Below are 25380 nucleotides of genomic sequence, written 5' to 3' on the forward strand. Positions count from 1 at the left end.
GTGTCTCAAAAAAGTCATGTTGACTGTGCCACCATTCTCATGGCTGCTTAGGCCAGATTTGGGGAGTCTGAAGCCGGGCTGTATCCTGAGCAGCTGTGAATAAGCTTGAGGAGGCTGTCCCTTGGGTCACCTGAACCATGTAAAAAGGAGAAGAAACCAGCAGACCCCTGAGACACTCCCCTGCCTGTAGAAGACAGGAGAGTTGACATTCACAGAGGGGGAGTCTCAAGGCTGAACTTTGAGAACTGGCTAGGTACAGTCTTATCCCCCAGTTCATTTCCTGAACATGATCCAACTACCAAGAGTGGGCTGAGATGAATATTGTAGAAGGCAGGTACTGTCCCCTATCAGCTTGATCTCAGGGCATTTGGAAGACCATGAATCTTCCTCTGGATGGGACATCAGTGAGATAAGAGGCAGGACCATGCAGAAGGGGTTTCTGTCTTTGCTGGGTGAATAACTATATATCCTGGATATCTGTTCATGGAAGTGTGATGTTCCACAATTGATTGTTAGAAAGACCAAGCTCTCTTGGGTCTCAACTATAGAGCTGACTCGGGACTCTTTCTAATTACTGGGATTTGCAGGCAATCCTTTATACTTTTCCATCTAGATCTACTGCCTCATCTCTGGATTCATGTGAGCAATCACACTCTCTGAGTATCTCCCCACTCTCTCTATACCACCTCTCTCCTCTGATTTCCTTACACCCAATACTGTCATCTGTGTTCTTAAAAGAGTTTATATGTCAGTTTAGGGGACATGCCTTGCTCCAAAATTCCAATATGTCCTCAACTTTTTGGTCTTCACAAGAATCTATTTAGAAATAAAGTTGAAAATCACATTTATTTGCTTAAAGCTTCAGAATCTGAAATGACACAGATCACCTAAAAGTTTCATTAGTCCTAGGTTGCAAGGATTATGCTTAGGTCCAGAGATTTGGTTGGAGAACATGCATTCCATGCTGACCATGACCTGGCTTCTCTTTATAGTGATGTCCCAATAAGAAATGTGAGGTTTGCATATAACAAAGCTGTATGATGCAACAGTTCTTGAGTCTCTCCCCTTACCTGCCCTTCTCATGTTCTTCTAATGGATCTTCAACCCGAAGCTAGCAGTGCCACCTATTCAAGAGCATGTGGATTAGAACACGTGGCAAGAAAAATAGGCATTTGGCCTTTTTTTACTGGTTGAAGCACCATAGCAGTGATCTACATCATGTTCCACTCCATGATTGAATGCCTGGTTTGTGTGTGTGTGACAGTGTGTGTGTGTGTGTGTGTGTGTGTGTGTGTGTGTGTGTGTGTGTGTGTGTGTGTGTGTGTTTATGTTTCATTCATGATGACTCTCCATAGCCCACACTGAAATCTGACTTGCCACTACATTTTCCTCAGTCTATGAATTCAAGGATTGGATCATCATACTCTTCCCATGAATTGCTTGCTTTCAATATCTGAGAGCTAACCTGGTCTCAGTGGCTCCAACCAGACCTGTCCAGAGCTAGTCACATCTTCACTCACAACCTCATAGCTTGAGTGAGCTCTACTGCCACTCTGGGGGAATATTCATAACTAACTATGTAACATTTTTGAGCCCACAAATCTCTAAAATTCTGAGGGTTTTCCCTGGGGATTGTTAACTTCAGAGTTCTCATCCCTACTACTCCCCATTGTCCTGACCAAATTTCTGAGCATCCTTTTTTTCTCAAAATATTGATTATGAATCTTAAGGAGGGGAAATTCCAACCCTGGACAGTGCATGCAAAGTGAGCTTTCAACTTCACTTAGATAAATTTTTAATGAAGCAGAGGCCTAGATTTCTGGCTTTGGAAGGAGGATCTACCTAAAGGCTTCCATTGTGAATCCAGAGGATCCTGAAAATGGCACCTTGGTTTCAAGTCACTTTTGGGTGAGGTATGTAGCAGGGATGAAATAGGTATACCAGTTGACATCAGCACATGGACATTCTACTGTATCCTGGAGAGCCCAGGCATTCCATGTGATGTCACTAGTGTTGTGGCAACGCCAACTGTCACTGTGGCATTTGTGCAGTGCCTCGTGTTTCACCTACAGACATGCTGTCTAGACTGAACAGGATTGTTGGGAGACAGGATGGAGAGCACAGGGAGACCACAGGGAGGCAGAAGGAAGATGGCCTTCAGTCTCCATGTCACACATCAAGAAATAAATGGTTCTGGGGAAAGCGCAGTGAGTCCTGGGAAAGGGATGGGGGGCTTCCTGAAGGAGGAAAGCTTCAGCTGATCCTTCCAGGAGTGAGGCTAAGCAGGTGAGAGTTTCTGAGAAGCAATGGGACTATTTTAGTCCTCTGAATTCATCAAGAGGAGAATAAAGTTGAGTTTGGTTAGTTTGGCAGAGAGCCAGGGATGGTCAAGGCTGCAGCTGTTCTGTTGAGGGCCCTCTGCTTTCACTCTGAGTGGGAAGGAAGCCCAGAGGGACTAAAGAGGTTTCAGTACCAACCCTGCACTTCACCCACACTGGATGTCTTTTGGTGTGTGTCACTAATAACAGAGAGAGTAAAGTCCCCTGAACAATGCTAGAGATTCTCACATTTTAAATAACAACCACTGGCAAGGCAGGAGCCACCAAGAATTGCTGCATGTCAGTGGTCCCTAAGGTTTCTGAGTTCCTGCCCTCTCACTAGCCAGTCATCTTCCCTCTATCTTGAGTGTAGGACTGGGACATCACTCTTCCTGTAAGTATTTGTTCTTGGTGTCAGAGGGCTCACCTGTGGAAGCCCAGTCTTTAGGTATTTTCAGTAACATCTTTTAATAGTTGATAACACCTTTGATAACATCATGATGGATGGAATGTATTCTGGTGAAGCTTTTGGCAAAAGTTTCATCATTACGTATGTGAGTTATCATTGTTCTTACAGGACCCACATAATCCTCCACCATCCCCATACATTATAACTGCCCCGTGGATCTTCTCTAATTTGCTTGTTCACCTTGTGGAACTGATCTTCCTTTCCCATTATCCTGAGCTAATTTCTTAGCATCCTTTATTTCTCATCTTATTAGTTAGCATTCTTCGGGATGAGAAGAGCCATTCCTGGGCAGTGTTTGCACCAGTCTTCCCCTCCACAGATGATGAACTATTGAATTAGAATGAAGTAGATTCTAATGAATCAGTGAGATCACTGGATTAGAATGACGTGATGCAGAAGGCCCTCCCCTGTCTCAGGAAAGGTGCTGGAAAGGGCAGCTTGGCTTTTGGTGAATTGGAGAAGAGTTTGTTATCAGATAGGTGATGACACTAGCAGTGACCCTAACTGTCCCTTCTCTGGAAATTCTATTGTATCCTGAGTGTCACTGGCATATTTTGTGAAATCACCAGTGTTGTGGCAATGCCATTTGCCATTGAGGCATTCATTAAGTGTTTAAAGGTTCACCAATCAACATGTTGGCAAAACTGAACACACTAATTGGCATAGAAAGCCCTGGATTTCTAAGCAGAAGTTGATGCAAGACATGATCATTCTCTTAATGGGTTTCAGTAGCTGTGATCATTTGAAGCAATGGGCCTATGCAGCTTACATGGGATTCTAAAGAGCAGATCGAAAGTGGAGGACATCTCATGATTAGTTGGCAGAGGGCCAGGAAATGTCAGGGAAGCAGCTGCTTTGCTGGGACCTTTTTCAGTTCATTATGATTGTCAACAAATGCTAAAGGAGGCACAGAACCGCTAATGAGATATCAGGGTAGGATGTTGCTGCACTTTATTCTCAGTGGATTTCTGTAGATTTCATGGATATCTGATATAAATACCAGGAAGGGAAACTTACTATCCATGTACCAAGGTCTGAGACATTGGGTGCCTTTAGTCCTGCACACAGGTTATCAGGGATGGGAGATTCAAAGCACCAGGCAATCCAGGACTTTTTGTACCGTATCAGGTATCAGCTGACAATTCCAAACCAACATGGCTGGCCTTCCTTATGCCTTTCAGGGACAGTGGGGCTGCAGTAGGTCAAAAGGCATATATCTAGCCTTAGAGATTGGAGACAGACAGATGGCTTATGGGACCCAGTTTAAGGATATCTGCTCTGATATTTGAGGGCTTCACCGGGTGCCATGCATTTCCTCTTCCTCAGGCCTCCTCTTGGGACTCCACATGATCTCTTGGCCCTATGCCATTCGTCTGTACAAATTCACTGTGTTTATGTACCTACAGGGACTACTAGGAAGGCATCATCCACACCCTTCTTCCTCACTAAGCAGGAACAGCAGCTGAACCAGGTGGATAAATTGACCCTTCAGCTACAGATGCTGACCAATGAGAGGAATGAACTGCTGGAACTCCTGGCCCTTTATAACAACAATGAGTTGAACAACAGGTATTCATCATGCCCTTTTCTCTGGCGACTGTCTTGACCCTACTGTGTCCTGAGTGCATTTGAGAGGCAGAACTGAAGCCTGTAGGAGTGAGATAGGACATAGGCTGTTCTGATTCCTCCAAATGAAAACCAGAGCCTGTGGCCTGAATCACAATCTACAGAGTAGGGCATTAGGGAGTAAGATCACAACATGCATTTCAAGAGGCCTTGACAGACATCGGCTTTTAGGAGATGCTCAGTGCTCTGAATTGATATTTACTTTTGCTTTTTGCTATGGGAGCAGCTTGAAGGGCCTGGTGGTCCTACTCAGTCCATCTGTGTGTGACCAGAAGGCCTGGAATTCAATTCTGCTCCTCTCAGCTTGTTCCTTACACTATGAGACAATGCCCCCTATCTGCATTTCTGTGACATTCTATCTGTGTATGGGAGTTTATACAGCCATCCTCATGTAGTGCCTCCTCTGTGGCAATACTGATTATGAGTTCTGGGTATCCTTATAAGGAGAAAGAATCTGTTTTCTCAAGACAGTAGGAATGCCATTGCAGATTTCAGATAGACCTGGATCTGTGCCATAGACTCCAAGACCTTCTTAGAGAGCTAGTCTACCCGTCCAGGGCTACTGAGGGAGCTCCTGTAGTCCTGTCTCCTTCCCTATTGACACCCAGCCTTTCCTGGCCATGGGACAGTGAGGCAAGACTAATGCACACCAGGAGATCCAGTATAGAATTCAGGGTGTGACATCCAGTGGGCTAGTGTAGTACAAAACAGAACCTTAATTCATGTGGTCCCTGACACCCGTGTTCATGGGGTTCTTTTGTCCTGGGCCATGCCCTACCACAGGCTGAAATCTGAGATTGACATGCTCAAAACTCAGCATAAGAAGGAGATGTCAGATGTAAAGAAATTCCTTAAGGAGGTTTGTGAGGCCTCGTACAAGTGCAAGAAGCTGAGTGAGCAGACCAACTCCTACCAGTGAGTGCCTAATTTAGTAATTTACTAATTTAGTAAAAATTGGTAAGGACTGCTTCTGATAGTCTGAAGTTTTTCCAGTCCTGCCTGATGCAGCTATCAGGAGGAATCTGTCAGACCTAACTCCTACATTAAATGGTCCCAAATAAACACACTGAGGCTTATATTACCTACAAACTGTATGGTTGATGGCTTAAGTTTCTTGCTAGTTAGCTCTATCATCTTAACTTAACCCATTCTGTTAATCTATATTTTGCCACATGGCTTCTGCATGGCCAGGCTGCTGGCATGTTTCTCCTTGGGTGGCAGCTGGCATATGCTCTACCTCTGACTTTCTTCTTTGTCTCGTCTGGATTTTTCTACCTGGCTCCATCCTGCCTTGCCATAGGCTAAAGCAGCTTATTTATTAACCAATGGGAGCAACACATATTCACAGTATACAGTAAAACATCCCTCAGTAACTTCTTCACCTTAGAACAAAGTTGGGCTGTGTTTCTAGTCTGTTTACCTCTTAGCAAGCATCCTGCCTTATATCTCTTGGACTTGTGCCTCCTAAACTGAGTTCTCCAAAGAGTGAAGAGTCTGAGAGCCCCTCTCAACATTTTCCTATCAACTTCTGGAGCTTCTAGACAGAAAACATGGTTTGCACCATGAATGGTTTCTGCGGCTCTGGAAGGAGCTCACAGAATGTTTTCTATGGGACACAAAGATGGAATGTATTCCTGCTGGATCTTCTGTCCTGCTCAGAGCATGGATTCCTTCTACCTGCTCATGTTTTCCCAATACTGTGAACAATTAAACACCAGGGTGTGTGTGTGGGAAGTGGGGGATCCAGTTTTCAGAGGAACATGGATCCTTTACTGTCAGGGTCTTCAGAAGTTGTTGGAATTTTTCAGGAATTTGGCTATTCTCTGGCTTTGGCCTGCACCTAAGTGATGCTGCCATAGCTAATTTGGGTTCCCAAGGGCTGTTGGGAAAGGGGACAAGGGATCTTGCAGGAATCATGGTATTAGGAAGCAGGAGTGGGAGATCGAGGTGGAGCTCATCATTTTTGGTGACATTTCAGCACCCTCTACAGTCAGCTCCTGAGTGAATGGACCCAGCTAAGGGAAAAAGTGAGCATGTTGAAAGAGGACAACAGAAAGCTGCATGGGGAGCAGATTTCACTACAAGAGTCCTGTGAGGAGGCCAGAAGGCTCTGTGAGAAGGCCCATGAGAAGATGTATGATCTCTGGACAAAGCAGCAGCAGGTAGGTTGAAGCAGCAGGGCCAAGCCCCCACTTGTCTACCCATACACACACACATATACACACGCCCATGTAACCATCTACTCACTTATCCACCTGACCCATCCCACCCAATAGTTCATTTCTGTGATCATTCACAGTCTTTCTGGGGAGTTAGCCTCTTGGAAGGCAGTGCATGACTGGCAAGGAACCCTATTGCTCTGCTAGAAGCTGCAGTCCATTGAGGGAGATGGGTCAATCACATGTCACTCACCAATATGCTAGTATGGGGCAGCAGTACTGTGATGGGAGCCACTTAGGGAGTAGCACAGAGATGTGTGAATGAGTTCAAGGGTCTGGGTCTCATTTGCTTGGCATAGGTCATATGAGATCAGAGGCAGAAACAGCATGGAAGGAGGAACGTCCCCTACAAAAGCCAAATGACTGGGTTTTGTGGACATCTTTTTGGGTGTCATATACTATTTTACCCTCTTCTTCTGAGACTGCCATGGTGTTCTCTTTACCAATCCAAGCTCTTGGTTCACACTGACAGAAACTTAAGTAACAGCTTGTCAGTACTGTTTGCTCTGAGTGGCAAGGCAAGTTCTCCCATCCTGGATCTTACACTCGGAAGCTCACTGGATGACCAGGGATGTGGCCAGGGCTTATGACAGACAAGGGTCAGGGTGGCAGATTTGAGATTTTAAGAGAACAATTTCTCCAAGTGCACTAACATAGCCTGCAGAAGCACAGCATGCCTCCCCAGGCATGTTTAGTCTCAAAATGATGGAAAGCAGAACTGTGGGTATCACTTGAAACAGCTAGTGTGAGGAGTCTCAATTCAACTCGTAATGCCATCCTCATTCAGTTGATGTCCTCCACATTGCATTCTGTTCACTTATGGTTTGTGGTGAGTGTGAGTGTGAGTGTGAGTGTGTGTGTGTGTGTGTGGTGTGTACATGCCTGAGGATGCTTACATTTGTGGGTTTGTTGGAAGGCCAGATGATCACATCAAGCGACCTCTGTTGCTTTCTCCCTTATTTCCTTTAGCCCGGGTCTCTCACTGAACCTGAAAATTTCTCTTCTGGCTAAGTGGATAGCCACAGGTCTTTGGATCCCTGTCTCCTCACACTAGAGCTTCCTGTCTTTTACTGTCTCATCTCATTGATAAATGATTCATTTGGTCGAAAGTAAACTCACTTGTTGGTTTCTCTTCATTTCTGCACTTTTTTATTGGTTTGGAACAAATGCATTTTTTTTTTCCAGACAGGTTTCTTTGTGTAGCTTTGCACCTTTCCTGGAACTCACTTGGTAGACCAGGCTGGCCTCGAACTCACAGAGATCCGCCTGCATCTGCCTCCCGAGTGCTGGGATTAAAGGCGTGCACCACCACCACCCGGCTCACAAATGCATTTTGTAATAAATAAAACAATCAAACAATGGAGCTATTTTAAAAATCAATGTAGACTTTTCTTTCACTGAATAGAGATAACATCCCATGAAATGTCTGGTTTATCTTACTGCCTACACAACATGGAACCTGACATTTTGATGCTCACGCTATCATATTTATAGCTGTGTCTTAGAAAGACTCCTCCTACTAGATGTATAGAATATTGCATTTCAAAAAAGTGCTATGGGTGACCTAAGTAGCCTCCTACTGACTTAACTGGGGCTGTTTTCACATAATATGCACTGTAATCCAGTCAAAAGTTGTTGGGTAATGACAATGGTGATTTCCATTTTCAAGTGCAATCAATGTCTTTTGTGTCAGAATCTGGGCAGGTTTAGTGAGGAGACTATGATGGGTTAACTTGGATCTATCAGGAGGCTTCATGTCAAGCCCACTTCCATGGGTACTTGGTATTGTGTGGTCAAACTCATTTGTGCAGAGGTTGTTATTTATCTGTACAATCATTGAGTCTGTGATAAAAAATGTCCTAGGAGGGGAAATAATTTCAGGACAGGGCAGAAAAGCCTGGCTGTGTCTAAGAGGCTTGTAGACAACAAGGAGGACCCACTACCTCTCCCTGTAGTACAAAAGGAGTTGCAACATTCTAGCCTTGTCCCTTGCCCTTCTGGGTTCAAGAGAGTTGTGTGTGTGTGTTTGTGTGTTTTCTTATGTGTAATTTTGTGGGTATGAAAATATGTGTTTGAGCCTCTCTGTGTATGTTCACTCACTCACGGAACAATGGAACATCTTTAAGAATGGTGGAGACAGATTTGAATGAGAAAGTAGTATGCCTAATCTGGTTAGTACCACTTTGCATCAGTCAAAGAACAGATGATGTTGTCCATCATTCTGCATGTCCACACAGCTAACTACAACAAAAGACAGAAAACTGATGAAGGCTAAAATTTTCAGGTTTTTCAGGTAGAGGCAGAATTATTTATCTGCAAAGAAATCCTCGGGATAAAAACAAAGTAATAGGGTCCATAAGGTGAGAAAGAGGCTACTGAGAGGAGGAAAGGCTGCCTGAGGTTTTGTGTCCTTCTCTGCTCTGGGTGAATGGTGGCTGACCACTGATGACTTCCCTGCATCCTGTTTTGTTCTTCTCCTCATTGTCTGCTGCCATTTTCCTTTCACCTTTGCCTAACCTTGGTTCAGCTAACCTTGTCCTTGGAGCTTGGCCTGGATTTTATTCCCTGAGAAATTCTGAACTGCAGAGATGCTTGTGACTGCATCTCAGCCCAGCAGAAGTCGCACAACTATGCTGAGGTGTGAGAAGAGGCTGTCTCAGTGCACCCCTTAGGCTCATCGCACTCTAAAGCACCCACTCCATGTTGTGTCTGCAGCACTCAGAAACTGCTTTTATTCCAAACTTCTTCATACTGAGTTAAAATCGGACTGATGGAGGGTTGGGAGAAATGAGAACTATCAGATTTTGGTAGGAGTGTAAGATGTTGTAGGCCTGTGAGAAGCTCTTTAAAATTATTCAGAATGTTGAATGCAGACTCCAAGTGGACCACTGATTCCAGAATGTAAAGTAGGTGTCCACAGAGAAGAGAGGACAACAGGGTTACAGCAGGACTCATCAGAACACCCCCAACTAGAAACTACTCAGATGCCTATCCTTGATGAGTGCAAACATACAATGTGGTCCATGGAATACAGTTAAACATGGAATAATACATGCAATCCTTTCGCTGAGTTAGTCAACCTTCTGTTACTCAAAGAAATACCTGACACAGTCATCTTACTTGGAGGAAAGGTTAATATAGACTCCTGAGTTTAGAGATTTTCTAGTTTCTGAGCATGTTGCTTTGGGCCTAAATTGAGGCAACCTGTGCTTTAGAGAGCTTCTTTAGGAGGAAGCTGCTCCTCCTGGAGGCACTGGGAAGCATTGAGTGAGAGCGAGGGGCGGGCCCATTGCCATCCAGTGGTCCTGTGCTGGGGAACTAAGCCTTCAATTCACAGACTGGAGAACTTGCTAGGAGAGCTTGGATTACTGGTAAAGGATCCCTGGGGTCAGCTGTCTGTGTACAGGTTTACAAGGCAAGCATTACATTGACTTATCTGCATACTGAATTCTTCTCCCAGATCACCACGCATGCATGTGTTATACAGACACACAGGCAGGCAACACCTGCACATATAAAGTAAAAATAAAATGAAAAATTATCTAAACAGAGTAAAAGTACACAATCTTCTCCACATCACTGTGTTCAGAGCATCTTGTGTTTTCCTTTCTCTTTACTGGAATATGGGTAGAGAGGCTGTGGGTTAATGAAAGGTCACTTTCTTCTTCATAGTATCCCAGGTGATCTCATATTACATCAGTGTTTTCTGGTAAAGCCAACATGGAGACAATGTAGTGTGCTTGTATGTGTGCATCAATGTACATGTATGTGTTCAAGTGTGTGTGTGTGTGTGTGTGTGTGTGTGTGTGTGTGTGTGTGTGTGTGTGTGTACATGCATCTATATGTACAGGGATGCAGACAACCCTCTCCTAAAAACACAATGTTCTAATGAACAGGAACATCAAAGACTTGAGGAAGATCATCAGTCCCTGATGAAGCAGAAGGAGCTGCTCACCCGGCAAAGGGACTTGGCAGCAAAGCTGCAGCATCATTTCACTGTGTCCCAGATGAGGTAGGAGTCCAGGATTCCAGAAGCAGGTGGATCAAGTGGGTCCACTGTAGCTGGATCTCTGTCCTCTTTGAGTTTCTGTTCAATTGGCAAAGCTTCCAGCCACAGCCAGGAAGAGAACACCTCAGAGTGTTATTTCTGACTCAGTCAATAGGAACTTCCGTCCAGGAAGCAATATGCTTTCTCCTTGGTCTTATGGGGATTGTGTCCCCTTCTTCCCTTCTGAGAACTCTAGTATGCTCCGAGTATCTCAAATCTAACATTAGATCTCCCCACAAATATTCCCATGGCATCCAGAAACCTACAAGGGGAATCATCAATCATGAAGGAAAGTGTGTCCTCCTGCAACTTTATTTTCCATCAGGAACATCACGTTTAGATATAAGTGTCTACCCTTCGGCAGATTTGAATACAGCACACTCCTGCTGATTGCAGGCTCTCTGCGGTGTTTATCAGTTTCTCATGAGAAGATTTACTCTGGTCATAAACACAGTAGGAGTTGACAAGTTAAGTCCATGCAGGGATCTGGGCTGTAGGATTCATCAGAGCTTTCTCTGAATTGCTGTGTAGGCTCCACTAGAGGGCAGGCATAGAGTTTTCCAGGAGGTTCTCATTCACCTGGTATCTAATCAAGGCCAGGTATATCTTCCCTGACCTGTGCCTCAGACCTTCTCATACTGATATTTCTTTGGACTGTTGGAGAAATATGCTGTTTCTTCTAATCCAGCACAGTGTGTATTTTCCAGTTCAACTTCTAGCAGTTTTTTAAAGTTGAGAAAAACAAATCTTGCCAGGGTGCTTTCTGACCCTTTTCCCTTGGGGAAGCAGGGAATGAGCTCATCTGAGAGGTAATGCTCGATTGTCTAGCTGAGTAGATCTGGTGGGGGCTCAAAAGCTGACATGGCAGGTCCCCACCAGGCTTGTCTCTCAGCTGTCTTCCTCCCCTAGGTTTGAAAACCTCCAGCAGGAACTGGAGCAGACCACAGCCCAGGATGAGAGCCTCCTGCAGATGGAGCTGCTCAAGCAGAAACACTATGTCTCAGGCAAGTCAGCCACCATTGAGCCCCATCCTCAGCAGCCAGGGTGTTCATGGGGTGTGTTTCCTTCCTTAACTATTGTTTACTAGGGATGAATAGGCCCTGATTTTCTTGCCATGTGCACAGCAAAACTGTTTCTGAATCATATTTTCTTTTCTGATTTTCCCTGACAGTACCTGTTAAGGAGACTGGGAAGGGTGGAAGAAGCCAAAGACACCTTGAAGGCATGACATTCTACACTCCAGGTTCAAGGCCTCCTCAGAAAATGCCACCTCTTTTCAGCTTTGAACTCACTAGTGAGGCAAATATCAACCTACCATGAGTCGGTCCAGCCACAATCGGATCCACATCTGTTGGCTCACTATCCCCAGATAAAAGTTTGTGTAAAAACAAGTCTAATGTACAGAGAACACAACACAAATTACTAAAATCCCTGACTCCATATGTGATGGAAATCTGACAAGGAATACGGTGTTAATGTCACACTGCCATCCAGACAGACCACATCAAAAGCATAAGATTCTCTGTAGTGCAGTTTTCAAGCTGACACCATGTCATGGGCAAGTGTAGCTGAAGATAATTCACTACAGAGAATATGCCAGTTCCTCACCTCTTTTGCTCTTCCATAATGAAATTCCATAAAAAACCTGAAATTTTCCTTTTTTTGGGGGGGGGGTTTATATCTTAGGATATTGATGCTTTGGTTTTTGGTTTTATTCATTTTCGTTTAAGGTTGTGTTAATTTTTGTTATACATTTATTCTTGTCATTGTTTTAATAGTTTGCTAAGGCTATATACTGTATATAATGACTGCTGTTTTGAAAACTCCCATTGAGTAAAATGAATTTATTTTATGAATAAAATAAATTTCAAACTTTTCACTCTAAGACTCTTCTTTAGTCAGATGAGGTTTCACATGCCTGCAAACCCAAAAATCACAGGCTTGGATGTATCTCAGTAAGTTCCTGGAATCTTGGGCTATACACAGATTTCCCAGCCATGGGCCTCGGGGCTACACAGCGGGGTGGCGACTTGGATGTTGGTGTATAGCCTACCTCATGTATACCCATACATAATAGAAAAATTAGACATATTGTATCCTTGAGTTCATATATTTAGCTACCAGTAAAAGGTTGTACACTGTACACACATGTTCAGGGAACTTCATGTAGACCAAATTAAAGGGAAACACAAGTATATTGTTCCAGGCCTCTCAGGAAATGAGAACGCTCATTAAACTTGTATAAAGGATTGAAATATATCATGAGTGATAAGTGAACAGCAGAGCTGATTTCCTGCAAGATAATTTATGATATTTTGTGGCGCTTTTGTTTATACTTATGGGTGTTTTCCCACCACATACATGCAGTTCCCACAAAGGCCAGGTGAGGGCAGATTCCACCTGCATTTTAAGTTAAAAAGGTTTGTTAGCTGTCTGTCCTGTGAGTCTTCTCAGACAAGAATAAATGTTCTTAATGGGTGAGCCATGTCCACAGTCCCTGTAATAGACCCTTGTCCTCCCAGCCCTGTGTGCTGTATTAGGTGGATTGGATCACTCCCCACCAAAGACTGAAGTTTATTGAAAACTGTAGGGACAGGCATGCTAATTGTCTTAGGCTGCCACACATCCATTCAGGGCTCTCACAGGTTCAGGATCCTACCCCAGTCACTGACTGTCAGATTAGAACAGATTTGCTAGATCTCTTCTAGGTTGACAACACCTATTAAGCCAGTCTGTTGTAATAAAAATTGAGAAGACCCTCCTGGGGGTGGAGGTAGGATGAGGAATCCCTCTTGATGGTCTGATAAGCAATGTTGGGAGGAACCTCATGACTAGGTGGAGTGGATGGAGGCTGCATCAGGGGCCACATGTCTCTGGTGCAGAGTGATTCTTTGCAAAACTAAAAAAGGAGAGAAGTGGTTGAAGCTGCTCTTTTACCACAGCAGATCTCAGATTATATTGAAAAAGTTCTTCCAGAGACTGATTTACTCTGGTGAAGCTCCTCTGAAATAGATCTGACTCCTGAGACTGACAGTGAGGCAGAGATTTAAAGTGTAAAGAAAGTTATCCCCTGGGTCTTCGGACTAGAGCTGTCACATCAAGGGTAAAAAGAACCTACTGTCCTCTGACCTTCCTGTGTGTGTGGGAGGGGGTGCCAGGTCTTACCCCACTGAAGCTAAGACATCTGGTTTTTAATTCCTCACTTAAGCTAGAATCTCTCCATCTCATGTAATTACTCATTTAATTAGGTTACTGTGTGTTCCGTTTGAGAAATATCAGACTTGTGTTATTTTACTTTCTTGCCCAGAAGGTATAGAAACCTTGTAGGCCAGCATCAAATCATCACCTAAAACACAGGTTAAGGGAATGTGACCATGTGGATTTATAACTGAGATAAGGCTGTTGTGAGACCCAAACTACTCTAAAAATTCTCTACCTGGCTGGTCCATTGGTCATGGTTCCATTGGGATAACAACTTATTGAATGAATTTCTATATATTCAGAAGGCTATTTTTTAGAATGACTTAGAAGCTGTGCTCCAGCTATTTGAACATTGGCTGGCTATGATGACAAAGTCCAAGAATCCAGCAGTTTCTCAGTCCATTACACTTGATGTCTCACCCATCAGTAGTATAGTCTGGAATCCCAAAGAAGTTGGCTCCAATACCAGTGACAGAATGAACTTGCTAGCAAGGTGAGACCAAGCAGCTAAAGAGCAAAAACTCCCTTCTTCCATTTCTTTATATGGGCTTCCAACACAAGGCCTGGCTGATTTCAGGTGGGGTTTTGGGGCTCAAAACATCTGAGGTAAAGGTGTTTCTTTCTCCATCAATATCTAGATTAAGGGAATGTCTTCCTTATGCAAAGATCTGATTACATGTGTATCTTCTGTCTTCAAATTAAGCAAAAATACCTTGCAGGTGTACCCCTCCATATTTGGGTTTTGCTTAATTGCAGATGTAGTAAATTTCACAACCAAAAAGAGCCATCACAACTTCACCCCATGTCAACTTGACACACAATTATATCTTTTTATGTCATGATTAATTTCCATATGTAAAACAATAACCAGGTCATAATAATGCCTAAACATGATATAATTATTCCAAGTACAAGGCAAACATATTATGTATTAGACCAGCTCAAAATTATGCCTAGCATGATTTAACTATCCCTGTACAACTGCAAGCACATTATAAAGTTAGAGTAAGTGGCAATGTCCCTTGAGGGACATTTTTTAGTATCTCAAATTTAAATATCATAAACATCAATATTCCGCCTTCTTTTGTAATGAATGTTTTTATTTATTTGTTTATTTTTATTTTTACATCCTAACCAAAATTTCACCTCCATCTCTCCTCTCAACCCTCCACCCACCTCCACTCTTCCTGACCTCCATCCATTCCTCCTTCTCTTTTTTCTCTTCAGAAATGGGCAGGCCTCCTATGAATATCTATCTGCCATGTTATATCTAGTTGTGGTGGGACTAGGCATGACCTCTTCTGTTAAGGCTGGATGTAGCAATTCAGTAGGAGGAATGGGGTCCAAAAGCAGAAATTAGAGACAAGCTCTGCTCCCACTGTTAGGAGTCTCACCAGAAGACCAAGTTATACACCTGTAAAATATCTGCAGAGTGCCTAGGTCAGTCCCATGCAAGCTACCTGGTTGGTGGTTCACTATGAGCCTAGGTTAGTTAGTTCTGTGGGATGCTTCTGGGGCTCCTGACACCACTATCAAATACAAAAATTTAATTGTTTATTCACTAATTTACATGCATTGGTGTTTTTTCTTCATGTATGCCTGTGTGAGGGTGTTGATTCCTCTAGAACTGGAGTTACAAACAGTTATGAGCTGCATCGATTTTTTTCATTATTTTAAAAATTAATTATTTTATATGATGAGTGTATGGAAATCTACCGATCAAATTTAAAATAATAATATCTATCCATTTACTTATTTTGAGAGGGGGAAATACATACATACATATGATAGAGAATGAACATACACAACACATCATGCCATTCTGTCATTCTGTTTATATAGAGGTCAATGAACAAATTAGGAGGAGTAAGCTCTTTCCTTCCACCCAACTGGGCATCTCAGTGGCCCTTCCCTGGTACTTTTCATGATCAACTTGTGGCTTTCTGCCTTAGAGGATTTTCTTGTGGTTCTGAAAGTTAGAGAATATTATTATTAAAGTGCATTGTGAAAAATTTGAGCTGAATTTTGTTTCAAATGAATGACACTCTTAATAAAAGCTCACTGTAGTGGGAAGAATTCTTGATGGAAGCTGTGTGTCTAGCTTGAAGAAACTGCTTGTCCAGAGTAATTCATGGGAAAAGGCAAAAGTGAAGTTACTCTGCCATGCAGGTGAGTGAGTTCACTGGAAATAACCAGTGAAAAAGCACCAAGGAAGATTCCAGGGTGAGTCATTGAAATGCCATGTTTCTTCTTGGCATTGTGCCTTTGAGAGTCTGTCCTGTGTGGCCTGTACACTTCCCTGGTCTAAGGCTATTGGTCATTTGTTCTGTGCAGGCCCCTGTGGACAGTTCAGGTTTCAGCATTTAACCAGTTACAGCAATAATCACATATTTATCCCAATATAACATTCTTACAAAAGTCAAAATTTCCAAGGCACTTCAGAAGTTAAATAGCCTTTGTGGTTATTGCATGTTTTAGAATACTAATGTCTCAGCCGGGCGGTGGTGGCACACGCATTTAATCCCAGCACTTGGGAGGCAGAGGTAGGTGGTTCTCTGTGAGTTCGAGGCCAGCCTGGACTACCAAGTGAGTTCAAGGAAAGGCGCAACGCTACACAGAGAAACCCTGTCTCGGGGGGGGGGGGGGGAGAAGAAGACTAATGTCTCAAAGACTTAGTGAAAAAATATTCCAGGTAAATGAAGTACCTTGTATATTTCAATCTCTAGATTCTTTTAAAACAAAAATTACTGAAAAGTGGATGCAAAATTACATGAACAGAACAAGATATACATAGGTTCACCTTTAAATTTATATAAATGCTGCACTTCAGGATCAAATATGAACACATTTCATTAATTATAGCCAGACTTTAGGCTTTATTTCATACTTGATGGTATTCAGAATATGCTGTCTCAAAACATGGGGCTTGACATAGGACGTTATTTGAGTGCATGTATTAATGTGAGGAAAGACTCAGATCTCCCCTGAAAACCTAGAAAGGACTTCCTGACAATTTCCTGAAGCAGGTCAGAAGCACCACATGTCTCTCCATGGAGGAAAGGTGCAGCCTCATATCTGAAGACTGATGAAGGCACAAAGAGAGGACATGATCCAAAAGCCCTCACTATTTGCCATTCATCTGCTTGACTCCTATTGCTTTCATTTTGACACACGTTTCATAACATTCCACTTTCCATCAACTCTAGAATAAACTCTCAGGTCTACTACATGCTCTATGAGGCACAGTGCTGGCCCTGAGCCATGGTGCAAGTCCATGGCTCAATGTTATGCCACATGGGTGAAATGACTGTGCCCACCAGGAGTTGAGTATCAGGGAAGCACCCCCCCCACCAGGTGGGAAGTGTAGGGGTATTGGGAAATATGGGGGATACATAAAGGCATCATTTTGTGAGGAACTCTGGTGAATATGTAGGCTGTAGCCCACTCCAAGGACCAGGACCATAATGAAATCTAGAGTAAGGGTCCATCAGTTCTGGGGTGATGTGCACCTCTGTCCCTACACGTTGTAGAATTTGGGGACAGAAACCTGATATGAGACCAGAGGAGTGTTTGGAAGACTCCCTTTCTTTGGTAGCCTTGTTCAGGTCTCTAGCTGCCTGCAGGGTCTGTAATCCTCTTGAGATGATCTCCACAGAAGGACTGATGCCCGTTCACCATCTCCATGTGCTCTATGGGTCATTCTGACCTGCGCCTGGGATGGTACCCCACACTAAAGTAAGGAGTGTTCTGGGGCTGCTGGGTGTCACCTGGGACAGTTTTTTGCAGGAGTCTGTGAAGCTTGTGGTGATATTCATTTCTAGATACTGATAGCAAAGAATATTTCTCATATTTCTGCTTTTTGAAAGTTACGTTTTGCATATTTTCTTATAAGGCAAATGCAGTTTCCCTGTTGTGAATTAAAAAGTTATGCCTTTCAAAAAAAAACATAACAGCCACTCAGAGTCGAAGGCAGAAAAGAGCTAACACAACAAGTTGGCCACTCAGAAAGTTCTGCTGCCTCCTTTGCTGCTGTCTGGGAGTTGGGATTTCAGTATATTTTTATATTTATATACACATGAATATGCAGTTAGATATGGTTGTACATATTATCTATACCATATAGATACTTACAAAAAGGTGCACATAACTATACCCATAGTTCTGCACATAAGATGCTTACCATAGCCGGGCAGTGGTGGCGCACGCCTTTAATCCCAGCACTTGGGAGGCAGAGCCAGGCGGATCTCTGTGAGTTCGAGGCCAGCCTGGGCTACCATGTGAGCTCCAGGAAAGGCGCAAAGCTACACAGAGAAACCCTGTCTCGAAAAACCAAAAAAAAAAAAAAGATGCTTACCATATACATGCCTACCAATACTCAAAGGTTATTTGTTTCTTTTTAATTTCTTGATATGCCAATTTATTGTACATCAAATTTATTTCAAATTAGATTTCTATGTGTGTATGTGTGTGTGCATGCAAAGATGTAGAAAAATACGTGTTTTTATATATATGAATGTGGGCACATGTATGTGGGTATTGTGTAGGAACAAGCATGTGTGTATTGTGGCACAACAATGATGGTGCCCTGATCCTTTATGATGGGCTAGTGTCACTATTACTTTTGGGTGGGGCATGCTTGATCATGCTGCATTCTGTGCATGGAACTTCCATGCTTCTAGAGCACGATGTTGTCTAAGATGTTGCTAACAATGTGTAGATGTTTCAGGATCTTTCTTAAATGGATATCTACAATCTTTGTCACGTGTTAAATCCCTAGATACCATTTGACACCAAGTACATGTGAGTTTTCAGTTTTTCCTTCCTCTTCCACTGCACTTACAGATTAATAAATCACCACCATCAAGTAAGCCCCAAAACACTTAGTGGTTAAACAGAACTTCGTGAAAAGCAGAAAAATTTGGGTTCCTAAAATACAATGATTTTGACTGGAAGACTTCCAGGTGGGGTGTTCCTACTATAACTGTTACCACAGGCCTCCAGGCTGAGACAGCAAAGAGGCATCCCTGCTGGGCAACTGTATATCTTCTCTTCTTCTAGATTCTGATGCTGCACACAGAAAAAGTACTTCAAGGTCTGTGATTAGATAGCTGCTTTAATTGAGGCCATCTTCCCCAAATCCTGTTTGGGTTGAGGATAGCACAATGCTTACACTTCATTTAGAAATAACAGGAAGAAATTCCCCACAGTTTTTCTTTTATAACTGAGATTTTATTGGTTGAGGACCAGTAGAAGAACATGTTAATTCAGTTTTGTTTTGTTTCTTTGAATGACACAATTCTTAAGTGTAAGTTTCTATCTCAAATAAGATCTACCATACAGGAAATGAACACTGTGATACCTTGACTAACTCCTCAGATCTCTAAGAAGCCTCCTTCCCACTACCCTTCAAATGTCATGTTAAAAAAAAGAGCATCCATGGTAATAAAGAATATAAAGGAAACCTGACACTAAGGAGACTGAGTTAGAAGGATTGCTGGAAATCTGAGACCAGCCTTGAGACCTAAACTTTCAGGGAGGTAGAGAGGCATGAAGGCAAAAGACAATGGGAGACTGGGAAGCGGTTTTCTCAAAGTGAGATATGTCCATTATCTTCTACTACTAATCTCCACTAGCATTTGTTAGAAAAGGTGACAACAGCTGAGGCAGAGTCAGCACCTGTCCCAGGACTCTACTTTCCAAAATGGGACAGGATGAACTGCTGTTACACTGCTACCCAGTGAGTGACAGCCTCAGAAGTCATCAACTACCATGAGGAGAGGAGGTAGGGACAGCCTCATGGCTTTCTGCTTTCTGGTCAATCCCACTTCAAGTTGTGTTTAATGTTGGTGAAGGGACAGCCTGGAGGGCAAATTTCAAACATCTCTGTTCCCCAAGCCCCCGGTACTGCAGATGGCACAATACCAGCCTCATGATAAGAGAATCTTGATGATAAACTGAGTCTCAGAAATGATCGACCAGTATTTGAACTGTGTACGTATGGCCTGAGTCTGCCCCATCCCCACTGACCTTCCTCTTCTCAGCAGTGAACTTCTGTAGTAGGAGAGGATGATTGGATGGAAAGCTGTCCCCAGCAATGATGATAGCTGTAGCCTTTGGGCACCTTCCCTAGTTATCAGTCCAAAAATATCTACATAGCTTGACCACCTTTGTGCTCCCCTGAGCAGAGTGAGGCCTGGCCTCTGTGACTTTCCATAAGGAATCATGGTCATGGTTACATGTGTGCCCTTGACAGGTTGGCAGCTCACTCTATTAAAGTGGCCTGTGATTCACAACTATAATAATGTGAGCAGGAATCAATTTCTGGTAAGTCACTGCAGAATTCTTTGTGGGAAGACCTGGTCGCACATCAGTGAGTGGACATGACAAGGAGCTTTCTTGAAAGGGATCACTAAGGCATGGTTCATTGTTCCAAGGGTTTTCAAGGTAGAAGACAAATGACATTTTTGAGAAGTGTTTCCATAGCAAGGATCAAAGGAACAGCCTCATAGTGCATGCATGAATGACATACAGGAGGGGACACCATGCCCACACTGCATAAGAGGCCCCATGAAGATCTGCACAACCCTCATGTGCCTAACAAGGCAGCCATTAGATCAATGGAGGAACATCCTTTGCTGTTATATTAACTGCCTGTGATATGCCTTCATGGGAGTAGATCACAGAAGAAAGGAAATGCAGCAGAGACCTTGTTGGGACTGTATTTTGGTATCTTTAATGAGAAGCAACAATTTTCCATGTGAGCTCATGGTGCCTCTTTACCATGGGCACAGTCACCAATACAGCAGCAAGGAGTCTCCCAAGCACCACTGTGTCCTCCCTACTTCACCTTCCTATTTTTGTAATATGTAGTTCATTTCTTCTGGAGTCTGTGCTGTGTGTGTTGGTGTCTGTGCCCATTTCCCTTGGAAAGAGCCAATGTTCCTCAGAATATGCTTGAGATGTAAGAGAAGGGCTGTAAATACTGTCCTCTATCAATATCCACATGTTTTTTTTCAGAATGGCTGAACATAATCCAAGGCTAATTACAAATTACAAACTAGCTTCAGAGAAACCTGGACTCAAAAGTATCCACTGCTTCAATCCTAAAAGAGAAAAATGTACCACACAGTCCCAGAATTTCAATGTAACCAGGCTTAATTCTAACACAAAAACTGCCTGGCTAGAGCCATACCCTGAAAGTAGCCCAGGCAAACATGGTCCCTGAAAAAGCCCATGCTAAGCACCTAAAATGAAAGTAGACCAGGATTCAACATTAAACAAAAGACATCAAGACAGAGTATTCCAAGGCCTAAGGATGGACCCGATGATGACCAGGAATAAAGCCTAAATTAACAATGGCATTCACTCACCCAGAAAATCAGGGACCAAACCTAACAATGAAAAGGCCAAACCATGGCCTAAAAGAGTCCTGCACCAAATCCTGAAGCTGAGTAAGCTCTGACCCAGAGGAAAAACAGAGGTATCCTTGGGCCAGTCCATTAAATGGAAGAACCAAGGGCAAAGGAGAAGAAGGAAAAGTAACAAAATTAAATGCAACAAAAAGAAAAGAAAAGAATGCCCACGCCTAACCTTGACCATGAAGAAGGCTGGCCCAATCAAGAGGGGAATGAGTCCTACCCTATCTCTCAGAAGAAAAATACCTGCTAGAAGAAAGGAAAGGAGAATGCCATGTATAAACTCTACCTGGACTGAGGCCAGGGCCCTCACCAAGATGAGAAGTTGGTCTCAGCACAACTCTGACCCTGAAGAAGACTTGGCCAAAACTAAGGAAGGAAGTGGGCCCAGACTAATCCCTCAAATGAAAGAGGCCAGGGCAAAGCAGGAAAAGGAGAACAAAGGGGCCTAATACTTACCCTGACAAAAGCCTGAGGAAAAAACAAGGAGAGAAGAAGACCTGGGACATTCTCTTAAATGAAAGAGCCCAAGGACAAAGCAAAAAAAAATTGTTTGCCTATAATCCTTACCCTGATGAAATATGGACCTAAGGAAGAAGAGATGTGGGCCATATCATAACCTTAATGACCAGGCCAAAACCAAGAAAATTAGCGGGCCTGAGTCCAGTCCTAAGTATGAATATGCCTGGGACCTAATTAAGAAGAAAGGTGGGACTAGGCCATCCCCTTAAAGAAAGAACAACCAGAGAAAACCAAGAAAACATCTATGCCCAGCTCTAGTCCTTAATCTGAATACACCAAGGACCCAATGAAGAAGGAGGACTGGGGCGAATATTGACTGGGAAGAATTCAGAGCTCATACAAAGCTCATTGAACAAACCAGGCAAAATCAAAAGTGGAAATGTTACAGGCCAACCATAGACCTTGATGAAGATTAACCACAAACACTAAAATCAAGGGAGCTCCTGCCAACCCAATGAGAAATATATGACCACAATAAATGTTGATGGTAAGAAGTCCAGTTTCAAGAGACAATTTAAATGGAGCCTGATCCAATCACAATGGAAAACTCTTCCTAGACCAAACACTGATCAAGTAGGCAAGGACTAAGTCCTATGTGAAAGGAGTTCAGGCAATCTAAGAAGAGAAACATGCCTGACCATAAACTGCTATCAGTGGAGACCTGCAGCCTACTGAGCAAGAATTAAACCCAGAAGCCCTGAACTTTAGGATGTGTGGGCAGAATATTTTCTTCTTCATCCAATTCAAATCAAAAGGGATCCAGAAATACCATGTTCTCAATGGAGCCAATGGCTCCCTTAGAGATGAAAGCAAATGGACATCATTAACATATTTGGTAGTTAGAGGGAACCTTGAGGCACTCTGATACCAGACCTGGCTTTCACTTGATATTTTACAGTCAATCAGGGCCTCAATAAAGACACAAAGAAGAATGTTTGTTGAAAATCTTAGACTTGCCGGGCAGTGGTGGTGCACGCCTTTAATCCCAGCACTTGGGGGGCTGGGGCAGGCGGATCTCTGTGAGTTCGAGGCCAGCCTGGGCTACCAAGTGAGTTCCAGGAAAGGCTCAAAGCTACACAGAGAAACCCTGTCTTGAAAAACAAAAAAACAAAAAAAAAAAAGAAAGAAAGAAAGATAGAAGGAAAGAAAGAAAATCTTAGACTCACAGACTTCATCTACAGATATAAGTTGACCTCCTGAGTACCAACTGTGTGGATCACATACATTTCATTTACAATATGAAATATCCTCAATACATGCATGCCAGGATGTGCCACTCACCATATGATCCAAGCTCTCATCTGAGTAACCAATGAATATGGACATAGCATAATATAAATGGCGTTATAATGCATCTTGTTGTGGCCTGATATAACTTCTAATCTTGACTTGGGCTGATATTTTTAGGAAAAAACAAGTCTCAAAAATAACACAGGAGTAACCCTTCCTACCAAGGAGTTTGGACTAACCCAAAATCTGCTTCAGTAATTCTTTTCTACTTCTTTTAACAGAAACATGATCCATAATGTTTGTTTTTCTTACAAGATTTCAGAGAGTTGAACTTAATAGAAAATATTACATCAAGTGTGGAAATGATTTCTCAAAGAAGGATCCCATTGTATTATATTTTAAATTTCAAGGATGATGTGTAATGCCAATCACTCAAGCATTAACAAATAAAGACTTCTCACACATTGTCAGACTTCCTCCTATATTTAATTTTCCTTATTCTGACTTTTCTTGATTAACATTCTGGAATGAACCATCTCATCCTGATCTTTCAGCTGCAGGCACTTCTACATTTCATTTCATCAACTTGCTGCATCTCCACTTTACTTAAAGGATTCCAGACTAGTTATTTAATGGGGTGTCCTTGCGCTGCTGAGCTCAATGCTAGGAACCCCCTACTAAGTTTGCTGTCTTGATAAAAATAACATCCCCAAAGACAAACTCGATCATTCCACCACATTCTAAAAAGTCTATGAGATGGCATCAGGCATTGGTAGTCTGAAGTCCTCCCTTTCCCTTTGATTTTTCTCTAAAATATGTGCTTAAAAATTAGGCAATGATGATTTAGCTCAGTGGTAGAGTGCTTGTCTAGTAAGCACAAGGCCTTGGGCTTGGTCCTCAGCTCTGAGAAAAAGGTGGTCTAAATGTAATTTTCAGAGTATCTAGCCTGTTACATATTTCTGAACCAGAAATTCTTGCCTCTCCATCACAATAATCCATATCATCATTCTAGAACTTAACCTGTTTTGTCACAACATCTCTGTATCATTTGCTGTATCCAGGATTCCTTGTTCCTTTTCTAGAGTTCTACAAAAAGCCTAGAGCATTTATTTAAAAAGGTTCTTGGGGGACTAGAATGCCAGGTCTCCCCAGATTACCAGGATTTGTCCCACATCATCTCACATATCAGCATAAAGAAAAAGTGGGACTGCTGTGATACAATTGTGATACAATCAAAATTTGACAGCTATTTCTGGGTAACAGAAGTCATAGAATTGTCCAGATTCAAAGAGCTATAGATGCTGAAAGAAAAAATTCTGAGTTCTTCACCCAGATCTAGTTCTTTGACCAATATCGAAAAAAGGACAAATGTTCTGAGTCCATTCTCTCTTTGGTGGACTCAGTAACTACTGTATTGCATAGACTGAAAAACTGTATATACTCCTGTCCTATCTACATACGTACATACGGATCTATCTATCTATCTATCTATCTATCTATCTATCTATCTATCTATCTGTCTGTCTGTCTATAGATATAACCAACCGTCTTATTAAATAAGAAACACAGAAACAATGTAAAAGAGAAAGCCGAGAGGTCAGAGCTCAGAACTAAAATCTCACCCTTCCTTCTGCTGTCCCAGCTTCGCGAAAGAGAGCTACTTCCTGTCTGTAAGTTGATTTTCCAGTCATTCTGCCTTCTCATTGGTTGTAAACCCAAACACGTGACTGCCTCGTCACTGTCTGAATGTACAGCCCCCTAGGTCTTAAAGGCATATGTCTCCAATGCTGGCTGTATCCCTGAACACATAGAGATCTATGGGATTAAAGGCGTGTGCCACCACCGCCACACTCTGTCTATGGCTCTAATAGCTCTGACCACCAGACAACTTTATTTATTAACATACAATCAAAATCACATTTCAGTACAATTAGATTACCACCACAGTCTGTCTGTCTGTCTGTCTGTCTGCCTGTCTGTCTAACTTCCCAACACCTATCTCTATCTATCAATCCATCCATCTATCTACCCCTATCCATCCATCCAACCTTGGATCCATCTTCTACAACTAGTACTCTTCCTCTTCTATTTGCCTTCTTCTTGCTCTTCCCTTATTCATCCAGGATATTATAACCACTTTTGCCTCCCTGAGTTTGTACAGTGCCTTAGTAAATATTAATTACATCATAACAAATAAAAACTTTTCTCTGTGGGTTTCTTTCTCCATATTTCTCCACCCCAAGTCTTTGTAATCCCTGTCTTCCACAACACTTGCTAAAATGTGACATTCCTTAGATATCTGACACTGTGACACTAAAAATCTTGTGTAAAA

The 25380-nt window shown here is 42.7% G+C and overlaps 2 protein-coding genes across 5 annotated transcripts in view; one reads left to right on the forward strand and one right to left on the reverse strand.

The window, feature by feature from the left end:
* Positions 1-25380, reverse strand: part of LOC143269256 (disks large homolog 5-like) — a 340382-nt gene that overhangs the window by 171551 nt on the left and 143451 nt on the right. The gene's annotated exons all lie outside the window — the stretch shown is intronic.
* On the forward strand, positions 1140-16519 carry LOC143269261 (disks large homolog 5-like). 2 transcript variants are annotated; one of them, XR_013045673.1, is made up of 5 exons: positions 1140-4356; positions 5197-5328; positions 6392-6575; positions 10529-11684; positions 11852-16519. XR_013045673.1 is itself a non-coding variant. In XM_076554362.1 (4 exons), exons 1-4 carry the CDS (start codon positions 4094-4096, stop codon positions 10646-10648), a joined length of 699 nt encoding a protein of 232 aa, XP_076410477.1. In that variant the 5' UTR covers positions 1140-4093; the 3' UTR covers positions 10649-16519. The 2 variants fall into 2 exon arrangements, 1 of the variants encoding a protein (XP_076410477.1); XM_076554362.1 differs by having other exon boundaries at positions 10529-16519.

The sequence above is a fragment of the Peromyscus maniculatus genome, chromosome 18, assembly GCF_049852395.1.
Source record: "Peromyscus maniculatus bairdii isolate BWxNUB_F1_BW_parent chromosome 18, HU_Pman_BW_mat_3.1, whole genome shotgun sequence".
NCBI lineage: Eukaryota > Metazoa > Chordata > Mammalia > Rodentia > Cricetidae > Peromyscus > Peromyscus maniculatus.